We start from the raw sequence: 12,185 nt of genomic DNA, 5'->3' as shown, positions 1-12,185 counted from the left end.
AGTGAACCCATGTCATTTAAATCTGTGTTGTTCGAGGGTCAACCGTACATACAAAGATTAAAGCAATACGAAGAGCACTATGTAGTACCTGTCAATACCAATTCAACAGATACTGTACATCATGTCAACAAATATTACAGAAATGTTATTTCATGAAAGATGTGGTCACATGGCTTTTAAACATTTCTCGGGACTGGGCAGATATAAACTGAAGCAAAATTAATTTATGAAAACAGAATAAATGAAAACAAAATTAACAGCTGCCAGACAAGAACAATAAGCTGGGAAGACTACTGGACCATGCATGAAGACTGTGAAATAGCTTTCTTTTGCCAGTAATTTACTATCATAAATCCATATGTAATTAAGGTACAATCACCATGCATGTTGGAAGATTCCAAACCATGACATAAAAGTATTACTTCACAAATTTAAGCAGCCACTTAAATTAGAACAGACATACAACTACCCAGCCTAGATTTGGGGGAATAATGTACCTAAAATGAAAATACAACCAATTATTGATTCTTACAGAATTCATGTATGTGACTTTTTTTTGAAATTAATATTAAGAAAAAGACTTCTAAAACTATAAGAAATAAACTGGAGACTTGTACAGCTTTTCAACTTGAGTAAGGAATTAGGATGTTTTTCTGAAATCAGTGCTTTCTCCTTTTAAATGTACTGACAGGGGCGCCTGGGTGGCTCAGTTGTTAAGCATCTGCCTTCAGCTCAGGTCATAATCCCAGGGTCCTGGGATCGAGCCCCGCATCAGGCTCCCCGCTCCGCGGAAGCCTGCTTCTCCCTCTCCCACTCCCCCTGCTTGTGTTCCCTCTCTCGCTGTATCTCTCTCTGTCAAATAAATAAAACCTTTAAAAATAAATAAATAAAATAAAAAAAAATAAATGTACTGACATAAAATCAAAGCTGACTTAACATGTAGAATAAAAATACTCATTAAGTGTCCGGAAAAACTGACTTGCATAAACCCGTTAGGAGGCGGAGTTTATTCTTCTTTAAAAAATGTTAACCCCGGGACGCCTGGGTGGCTCATTTAAGCACCTGCCTTCAGCTCAGGTCACGATCCCAGGGTCCTGGGATCCAGTGCCTCATCGGGCTCTTTGCTCAGCGGGGAGCCTGCTTCTCCCTTTGCCTGCCGCTCCCCCTGCTTGTGTTCCCTCTCTAGCTGTGTCTCTGTCAAATAAATAAATAAAATCTTTAAAAAATAAAAAAATAAAAAATGTTAACCCCTAACAATCTCTACCCAAGGACAGTTATCTGAAGCCTACATAATTTTTATTACCTAGCTTCTCCCGACTCACAGTACTTTTAATAATGACTTCTGTGTTATACAGCCACCCTGATCTTTCCTCTCCTCCATCATATAGGGATTAGGACACCAACAATTGTTCCTGAAACAATCAATGAATTTGTCTCCTCTCATTGAGAACAGAATTGTCTGTTTTGTTCACCAATACATGACAAGTACCTAGAATGCCTGGCACATAGTAGGTGCTCAATAAATATTTAATGAAAGAACAAGTATTTACTGAGTGCCTAAGAGACAGACGCAGTGAGGTTAAAAGACCAGCCTTTTATGTTCTAGCCAGTTTTTTCTAAGGTTTTCCACTTGAAAATTAATTTCAATTTATTATAACATAAAAAATATATTTTATAATACTTCTATAAGGTCTTTACTTTTTAAAACATCAAACTAGGATAGCTTTTAAAGTCAAATAATTGGGAATTACTGACCTGACCCTTTTGCAAGCTTCTAGTGTCTCAAGAAGAATTAATAGAAAACCAACCAGCAATTTTCTTCATCCTTCTACAGTGATGTTGACCAGTTCTTGTTGAATTTTAATATACTTCTAGAAAATAATACTCCTTACCATAGTAATTCCTTTGCTTAAAATACTTTAATGGCTTCTCACTAAACACAGAATAAAATCAGAACTCTTACCTGAGCTATCCCCACCCAGTCTCATCTTATACTATCTTCTCCCTTGCTCGCCATACTCCTGCCACACTTAACCTTCCCTCTGTTCCTCAAACAAAACAAACTCCAAGCTCTTTCCTAACTTAGGACCTTTGCAGTTACTGCTGTTCCTTCTTCCTCTAGAGCTTCACATGACTAGCTCTTGTCATTTAGGTCTCAGCTCAAATGTCATATACTCAGTCATGCCTTCCCTGACCAATCTAATTAATCTTCACTCCCAGCTATTATATCACACCCTGCCTTATTTTCTTAACACATTTCACCACGTGAAATTATCTTCATCGTTTATTTATGAACGGTTAACTATGTCCCCCTACTAGAACATAAGTATCAAGAGAGCAGGGGCTTTACCTCATGTTTATCACTGTATCCACAAGCACTTAAAAACAATGCCTATGACATATCAGGTCTAGTTTAATTAATGAGTGAGTAAATTTCACTTAGGGATCCCAATGGATTTACTGAAGGCAAAACCTTAATTATAAAAAATCAGCAAATGCCTTCCTTGAATAATGAAAATCTAATGAACTCAAAAATTATATTCTCAGAGACTTGCGCACCAGATGGAACTTACATACATGCGTACACACACAGATACTCACATGAAACGAAACACGCACAGACACAGAAAGAAATATAACAGAGATCACACTCACAGCATTAGACAAATAAGAGGGCTTTACAGGTGAGAAAAATCAAAGTATGTTTGATAAGCAGGAGAATGTAAGAGGTTGAAAAGACAGACAAGTTAGGTAGGTGGATAAGAATAGCTAGGGAGGATTTAATGCAAGAGGTCAAATTATCAGTCTGTAGTATACCTGCAGGTACAGTAGAAGAGATGCCCGTCTTTGTGTAGCTGCTTTGCCAATTCCAACTGATGATTGTTCATCAACTTTTCGTTTACAACCACTACAAGGGGCTTTCTTTTTTCCAGAGTCTCCAAACAGCTTCCTGCACCTAAATCAAAATTGTTAAGTTTAAAAAAAAAAAAAAAAAAAAAAGCTAAGGTGCTCCACCAAGCTTTATAGACAGAACTGAAGATGATAAACTTAGCTGGCAGAACTACAAACCAGGCCTTTAAATTATACATTCAAATGACCAAAGTGTAGTGACCAGTTCTCTATATTATGTTATAAACTTGACTTGAAAAATACATCCTTTACCACTGCCAACAATATTATGACCTACGATTCAGTGCTTTGCCACTTGCCCTCTACTAGTATGCCCTGGGCATGAGCCTTGAATTCAATTAAGATTTAAGTTCAACATACTACACGTGAAACTGTACTGCACTTCTATTCAAACACAAGTGGAAAAAGCAAGTCTTCAATAGTGACAGGCACCAAAAAGAAAAACTCTGACCATCCTTGTAAGGCTGCTTGTGAGGTACCATCCCCAAAATGTCAAGAATAAGTCTCCATAAATGTGCATATATACAATATTTGGGTCAATTCAGCTCTAAAATCTAAAATCGTTTAGGTATTTTAAATGGGAGTGAGAAGGGCGCCTGAGCAACTCAGTCTGTGAAAAGCCTGCCTTGGGCACAGGTCATGATCTCGGGGTCCTGGGATGGAGCCTGGCATCAGGCTCCCTGCTGGGTGGGGAGTCTGCTTCTCCCTCTACCCCTCTCCGCAGTTCATGCTGTTTCAAATAAATAAAATCTTAAAAATAAGTTAATAAAAAATAAATGGGAGTGAGGAGACTGATAAGTAGACAAACCTTTTTGGGTTGACTAGTTTAGAGTAGTAGGTAGGACAGACTCTAACACCAAGACTTTTATCTACTAACTTGACTGGAGAAGTACAGTTAATCTGTGTCTCTGTTTCTTCATCTGTAAAATGGGAATACTAAAAATACTTAGCTCATAGGTCTGGGAGGATTCAATGACTTATATACACAAAGCACACAGAATGGTACAAAAAACTATTAACTATTATCCTATACATTTCTAATCACTAATCTGTTGGTAATGTTTACTTCTAGTAACTTTTCTCCCTTCAAACTAGACCTCTTAAGAACTAAGAAGCTTCTTCCCTCACTTATCCAGCAATCGAAACTGCAATGCTCCCCAAAAACAGTTCTTGTGACGGTACCGGCAGTCTGACTAGATCAGGATGGTTTTTGAAGAGCAGGCAATGATTTACACAACATGTGGTTAAAAAATATTTTTGACTGCATTCATTTCATACTCCCATTTAAAATATAAAAAAAACTTTCAAAGCCAATTTCTCCATGTCCAATCCAACCAATAAGCTGGCTGAACATTCCTGCAAATCTAAGCCCAAATACTAATTTCAAATTTGATAACTTTACGCACGACGTTGGGTAAATTATTTCGCCCGAGTTTGGAGTTTCTTTCTTTAAAGTTAGTCTATGTTGTTAATTTCCTCGTATTACCCAGAAATAGTAAGTTCTCTAGTAATGTTCTCAACGGGTATATTCAAGTAAGTATTATACTCAAAAGGCTACACTGCGTTAGTGATTTTACTTTACCTCAAAAATTTCAAGTTTCTGTTCTTACTACCAAAAACCCAAACTGTGGTATTCTAAAGCACTTTACCTGCGTGACTAATAACAAGATCTGCTTTCTGAAGATCTTCTTTCAATGAATCCTTGTACCTGTAAACATCCAGAGCAAATGACTCAGTACTGAATGGTTCAGGTACCACCTTTCCTCTACCTATCTGAAGGACAAGTCGGTTGTAGCCCAGGCTCTTGATGATCTGAAAAGGGAAAAAAAAAAAAAGAAAGAAAGAAAAAGCGGGACTTTTAAACAGGGTACTGTAAAAACAAACCCTAAAGTCGGTGTTCAGACCGCAGCGCGGGCCGCAAAATCTTCTACCGGCGGCCGTTTTACTTTTCCAGAACGACGCTTTATCCCCGTACCGGGCCCCGACAAAGTACCTCACGAGTCCTACCGGTAAGATCTACGCGACCCTGCTCACCAAGCCGTTGAAAGAACCGGCCACGCCACAGGCAGAAGACCGGGCGAGACCCTGAGGAAGGCGTCAAAAACTAGAGGGGAGACGAAGAAACGGCCCCAATCCGCCTCAGGGCTGAAGCTGCGCGAACCACCCGCCCGGAGGAGCCGCCGCAGCAGCCGCCGCCGGAGGACGCCCGCCTCGAGGACGCCCGACGAGACCGCGAGGCGCGGGCTCGCCCGAGCGCGGTGGGGGCAGGGCGGGGACGGCGCGCTGAGCGGGACCGGCCGGATCGAGCCGAGCCAAGCCGGGCCGAGCCGGGCCGGGCCGGGCCAGGCAGAGCTCGCCGAGGCGTCTGACGCCGACCACGCGACCCCGAGTGGGCCTGAGGAGCGGCTGGAGGCTGGCCCGGGCCGAGGAGCCCCACTCGGAGAGGCGGAGCAGCGGGAAGGAGGGGCGAAGCACGAGGAAGGAGAGGCGGAGGCGGAGAGTCGGAAGGGAAAAGCCGGGGAAAGGAGGAGCCGGAGAAAGGATGGGGAGGAGCGGCCCGGAGGGCGGCGGGGAAGCGGGAAGAGGAGGCGGAGGACGCTAAGGAGAGGGGGAGCTGGAGGAGGGCCCAGCCGAGCGCGGGGAGGAGCCAGCAAAGGGGCGGCGGCACCTGAGGTAGAGCTGTGAGGGGTTCTTCCCGAGCGCTCCGGTCCGCAAGGTTACCGAGGCTAGTGGTAAGGCTAGCGGCGGCGAGCGGCGAATGAAGCCGCCACGCGCCCGCACGCCCGCCTCCCCCACTCACTTGCAGCGTGTCGTGCGCCGAGACACACGCAATGAGGTCGTCAAAGCTGGTGGTCCCTACAGTAACAAATACGCACTTCATCGCGCGGGTTCCCAGCCCCGAATCGCAAGGGCCGGATGTGACGTAGCGGAGGCCACGTGGGCTGCAGCGGCCGCGCTCGGTGGGGATGGCGGAAGTCGACCAGGGCGCCAGAGGGCGGTGGGAACCGGGGGGTGTGGCGCGCGGGCGGCGGGGGTGGAGCCGAAGGGTGCAAATGGCCTACGTGCCAGAAACGTGATGTGTGTATGAGTTCACCGGGCCGTCACAATAGGAAGGTGGGACTTGCCAGATTTACTTTTTTCCAAAGGTATTTAGAAAATAATGGTGAAACCTCATACCTAAGCGCTGTGCTGGCGTTACTGCTTGGGTACCACACATCTTTTCAATGATACAGGAGTTTGGGACTCTATTTGCTACCCTGTTTTGCCAATATTCGTTTGAGCTATGGTTTTACCTCAAGTCTGTTGAGAGCCTGTGAAAAAAAAAAGAGCCTTTTCAAGATGACTCATTAGCATAGGCTCTTCAAACTAGTTCTCAGGAAGCCAGAGCCCAACAGGGTCTCTTGGAAGCTGCAAAGAGTCGGTTGCCTTCACTAGTAAGCACTGTATGTAAAATAGAGGCACTAGGGCCTGAAGCCTGCATCTATAATTCATTGAACTCATCCATTGAGCCCTTTAAAATGTAAAATTATGATAAATTTAAATTACGATGAAATGTAAAGTTATACATTAGCATGAATAAACACCACAGATACATTACACTGAAGTAGTCAAGTACCCGGGAGGTAATTTCTCAAGACTCCCTTTTTTTCTCCTACCACCATTACTAAGATGCTTTATTTCATTCTAATATTTTCTGTATTTCCTACTTAAAATCTCTCTTTAGTTCATATTTGTGTTTTCCTCTGCCTGATTACATACAGAAAGGAAACTGTGAGAAGAAAATAAAGAGGAAAAGGATTAGAGGTGAATTAGGCCTAGAACATAAGCTGAAAAAAAACCTCTTAAGGCGTATTTCTACTGGACTGTTCCTTTAAATCTTGTAGCTTGGGTAATTGTCTTTTTGAGGAGGGATATGCTGCTACGCCTTTCTTGATAACGATTTTCATGAATTAATGATACGGTGAAACACTACAGTCTCATAATAAATGTAGGAAGATCATGGTTAAATAATAAAACATAAGCATAATCCCAATTTTCTGCCCAACAAGAATAAACTATGAATATTTATTAAAATATGAAGAAAAAAATATTCCAAAATACTCTGTAATTCAGAAAGACCTTACCTCTGGTTGTGTCTGTGAAGTCTTTTCCTGTATCTAGAAGATATTAAAGCAGCACTGTTCTGATTAGCAGAGAGAGAGAAAATAAGCACACATATAAAGTGAATATTCTTAAATTCCCAGAAAATCAGAAAATTGAATTTCTAATATTTTAAATGTGCTGGACTTTAGTAAAGCATCTTCTTGCAGAAACTGATCCAGAAATGTTTTAAGGACCCAAGATTACATAATTAATGTAAAATTTTGGCAAGTAAGTCTTTTTATTTTACTTAAGTGTGTTTTTCCTAAACTTACACAGGCTTACTGATCAAATAAGTTAACATTACCCACAAAAATGTTTATAGTTACGAAAAATGTAAATGTTTTCAACTACATTAAATCAGTATTCTGACAAACTTTATTTCAGCTGCAAATATGCTTTGTAGTATGCCAGCTTGAAGATAATTTTCAAGATCTTTAAACAACTTAAAATTGTGGACTGACATTAAATTGAGTTAATGGATGCCTAATCATTGCACCACTAGATGCTTTCGAAGTAAAACAGAATATTGAAACATTGGTTTAGACTAAGCATAATTCCAATATAATGTTTTATATATTTTGCATTTTATTTTGAAATGCTATAGGGAAGCTATATCTTGGAGTTGTATAATGTATTCACTTTTGCCACTTTAGGAAGTTATAAAAAGGATTTGTATGGCTATGGGAAGTTTGGTCATGTGTATTCTTAAGCCCTGCTAGTCTGTAAAAATGTTTGTATATGCCATATAGTTCTGTTTTCCATCTTTCACTTTTCTCTTTAAAATAGAAGTTAGTCACTTTGATCTAAAGTTATAATTTAAAAAAATAAAATAAAGTTATAGTTAATATGGTAGTTGAGGCTCTTCAAAGAGTAACAGTGACAATTACAATACTATATGTGCTTTCTTTTTTCAAGGAAAAAGAACAGTTTTTGTCTAAAGTAGCTTTTTCGTTTTCAGACCCTTTTATACTATCAAAAATTACCAAGAACCTTGAAGAGCTTTTGTTTATGTAGATTGTAATGTATGTTAAACTGTTGATATTTACCATCTTCAAGATAAAAGAGAAAATTTTTAAATATTTATTGATTCATTGGAAAGTAGCAATGATGAGCACATTGCATGTTAACATAAGTGACCTGTTTTTTATGAAAATAGCTTTTTTTCCCAAACAAATATTTTCATGGAAGGAATAGCATTGTTTACTATCTGGGGTAACAGAAGAAAGCCAGGTATTTGTATCTTTTGCATTTAATCCACTGCATTTCACACATCACATAGCCTCTGGAAAATTCCACTGTATACTCATGAGAGGAAGAGAGTCAAAAAGACAGATAATATCTCAGTATTGTTATGAAAATCATTTTGATCTCACAGATTATCTAAAAGAACATGAAAGAGTATAAAAAAATGACAGAACTTAGAAAGAATTTTATTTGCTTTGGCTTATAATACCTGAGTCTGAAATGCAGCTATGAAATATATTCAAATATTTACAGTACCCCCTCAGTTTAGATGGTCCTGCTTTCTTTATTTAGTAAATAATTCTTCTACCTACAACACAAAAGGTTGTTCTTTACATGCAATCTGCCTAGGTAGCAGAGATTCTGTGTCTCACAAGAATAATTTTCTATGATTTAAGTTGCCTTTATTATGTACCTGATTATTTAAGGGGGGAAAACCCCATAGAATATAGGCTCTTCACTTAAACAATAGTGTTAGCTTTGTGTTTCTTTTCAAATGCTTTATTTGTACAGGAACACACACACACACCCCCAACCCCCTTATTAGCTGTTTCTCTTTCCGGGATTTCAGTTACCCCACTCAATCTGCAGTCCAAGAAACAGAAGATCTTCCTCCTGACTTCTATCATCAGAAAGTCGCTTAACACACTACATCAAAATGCCTAGATCAGTCACCTTGCTTCATCCTATCACATAGGTATTTTATCATCTCATATCATCACAAGTGTGGGTACAGTATAATATGATATTTTGAAAGAGAGAGAAAGAGAGACCACATTCACATAACTTTTATTACAGTATAGTTATATTTTTAGTTATGATTGTTAATCTCTTATTGTGCCTAATTTATAAATTAAACTTTATCATGTGTGTATAGGTATGAAAAACAGTATATATAAGGTTTGGTACTATCTGCAGTTTCAGGCATCCACTTGGGGGTCTTGGAATGCATTCCCTGTGAATGGGGGGGGGCTGCTGTGCCTTGATTAAATAGGTAAGTATTGTTTCTTAGTCACTCATGATCCAGTCAAGCGCACAGATCTCTTCTGACAACCCTTTGGTTTTGCCTTCCCAAAATCAGTTCCTGAATTTCAAACAAATAAAATTTTCAGGATATATTTTAAAACTAACAGTAAAAACTTTTATGTGTAAAACCACTAAGATTACTCAGAGGGCCTTTGGAATCACAAAGATTTGCTCTGTCTCCTTATAAAGAGAGATACTGGAAATAACTAGGATTGTTTATGTGTTCCTACTGTAAAGTTGCATGGGAAGAGTTGTTAGGTCAGAAGGGACACGGCCATCCCTAAATTAGGATTTTCTGGTAAAATATTATTAATATAAACATTTTAGAAATTGTATGCTTTATGGGAAGTCCCTGGTGATTTGTCAGTGCCCTTTCTGTGTATAATACTGTTTTACCTTCAGGGGTAACCCTCATCAAAACTCTGATGAAATAATTATATACTGTACTCCAATATAGAGTTTTGCCTCTCTCTACTGAGGATTGGCAATATATAGAATTGGCAATAGTAATAAATTGACCACAGCCATTAAATCTCTTAATGTTCTTGTTTTACTCTAAAGCTTACCTGAAGGTTCTACTGTAAACTACAGGCCAGAATTTGCATCTTCAACAAAGAACAATCTCAGAGCCTCATGGAGAGGGACCATACCAGGTACTTCACATGATTGCCACTCCAAAGAATAGACTTCAGGGTTCAGGCTTCCGAGCTGACATCACTTAGATAACTTTCAGAGCATACCAGTGGACTGAGGCAAGATTTCCAGGGTTCATTTTATTTATTTATTTTTAAAGATTTTATTTATTTATTTGACAGAGAGAGAGCACAAGCAGAGGGTGCAGCAGGCAGAGGCAGAGGGAATAGCAGGCTCCCCGCTGAGCAGGGAGCCGGATGCGGGGCTCTGTCCCAGGACCCTGGGATCTTAACCTGAGCCAAAGGTAGACGCTTAACGACTGAGCCACCCAGGTGCCCCCAGGGTTTATTTTAATCCAGTGAAAGGCACAGATAGCATAGCATCGGATAACCAGGATGCATGTGCTAAACAATGCCTAGCCTTCCATCAGATGCCTAGTAATCCTTTTTTCTTTGTTTTTTTTCTCTTTCAAAATATTTCAGAATTTTTCATCATATGAAACCCAGGTATCTTGACATGCATTTTAGAAAAAAAAATCATATGTCCCTTCCCAGATAAAATAAAGATGGAACTATTGCTGAGAATCTGAAGGAAATATGGAAAATAAAGTAGTATTAGTTATCCCTATCATAAGCGTGGTCTCTTAATTATTTTATATAACTGAAGAGCTATTCGATTTTTTAAGTAATTTAGGAAGAAACTGTAATGAGTGTATACCATATTAATTTATTCATATTCTTTTTGTATGTTTTGTTTCTGCTCTTACTATTTTCTCTGCCTCTCCATCATTATGGATAACTAATCCTTCAGGATTCAGCAGAGGTGCAATTTCCTCCAGGAAGCCTTTCTCTGACCCTTGTAAGTTATGTCCATTATGTAAAATACTACTTTGCCTACCTTGGTCATAATTCTTGATGTTTAAGTTACTTATATACTTTTTACTTCCTCTGGACTGTAAAATCCTAAAAGGTAGAGACCATGTCTACCTCATCTCTGAATTCCCAGGATTCAGTGCTATCCCTGGAATCTAGACAATACTCAATAAATGTTTATTGAACTAAAAAGAGTTAAATTATTAGGTACCATGCTAGGCCCTGTGGGGATTAGAGATAATTAAAACATAGTTCCTTTTCTGTTCCAATAATAGAGTATATATTTTGTTCATTGGCTGACAAATGGTTCGCAGACTTTTAGAATTAAGAAACCATGGAATCCATTCTTTTTATCTTAAGGACAAGAAACGGAGGTTCAAATAGATTGTGATTTTTCCCAATACTGTAATAGCAAAGTAAAGGGTTAAACCCAACCTTCCAGGGGCGCCTGGGTGGCTCAAATGGTTAAGCATCCGCCTTCAGCTCAGGTCATGATCCCAGGGTCCTGGAATCGAGCCCCGCATCAGGCTCCCTCCTCAGCTGGAAGCCTGCTTCTCCCTCTCCTACTCCCCCTGCTTGTGTTCCCTCTCTCTCTGTCTCTATGTCTAATAAATAAAATTTAAAAAAAATAAATAAACTCAACCTCCCAGATGCCTGGTAAGTGCTCTCCTATACTATGCTCAGTTATCCTTTAATGATAAGCCTACAATAATGGCATATGCTTTATAATATAAAGCAATAACAGCAATATAACTTTTAAAGGAAGATAAATCAGAAGTGTTTCTTCTTAATCCTTTCAAACACAGCACAGCGTAGAATCTTCGAGCCACCTAACTTGTGTTTAGATTTCTTTAATTTGTCATCATTCCTGAAAGGTTTGTGTCTATCTTTTCTTTATTATTATAGTAAATATCAAAGCTGAGAAGTCACATGCTATAAAACATTTGTTTTTAATCTCTGCTCTGTGGATCCCTTGTGTTCTTGAAAAGTTGCCAAAACTTGACTCTCCTTTTCTTTTTGCACCTCCAAAATGTTATTGATACAACTGTCTTACTTTTAGGGATACCGAAATAACTATTTCTTGGCTACACTGGTCAAATCTTGGATTAAAATTATAATAGACTCAATTTTTTAGAGAACCATAAAGAAAATGGTTTAATTTTAAAGGGTAGCAGAACATGCCACCCCAAAAAATGCACTTTGACATGAGAATTATTTCAAGTTGATGGCAATTGAAAAGAAGCTGACAGCAGAGAGAATAAAATGGAATAACCATTGCTAAAAGAGTTATTTAAAATGGAGCCGGGAGGACATTGAGATGGGGCTTATGCACATCTTCTGTCTCAAATTCTTGGAATT

General features: G+C 39.3%; 1 protein-coding gene across 1 annotated transcript in view; it reads right to left on the bottom strand.

Annotated features, from left to right (window-relative positions):
- The window catches only part of ALG13 (ALG13 UDP-N-acetylglucosaminyltransferase subunit), a 65,118-nt gene extending 59,261 nt beyond the window's left edge, over window positions 1-5,857 (bottom strand). The window contains 3 exon segments of the mRNA XM_045881696.3: window positions 2,818-2,956; window positions 4,560-4,722; window positions 5,711-5,857. Of these exon segments, the coding sequence (XP_045737652.1) occupies window positions 2,818-2,956; window positions 4,560-4,722; window positions 5,711-5,791 (383 nt within the window). The 5' untranslated portion in view covers window positions 5,792-5,857.
- Window positions 5,858-12,185: the final 6,328 nt, after the last annotated feature.

The sequence above is a fragment of the Mirounga angustirostris genome, unplaced genomic scaffold (assembly GCF_029215605.1).
Source record: "Mirounga angustirostris isolate CCGP_5_RB_7025 unplaced genomic scaffold, mMirAng1.0.hap1 SCAF_11, whole genome shotgun sequence".
In the NCBI taxonomy this organism is placed as follows: Eukaryota; Metazoa; Chordata; class Mammalia; order Carnivora; family Phocidae; genus Mirounga; species Mirounga angustirostris.
The sequence above is the reverse complement of the archived record's forward strand: the minus strand, read 5'-3'. Positions and strand labels throughout refer to the sequence as shown.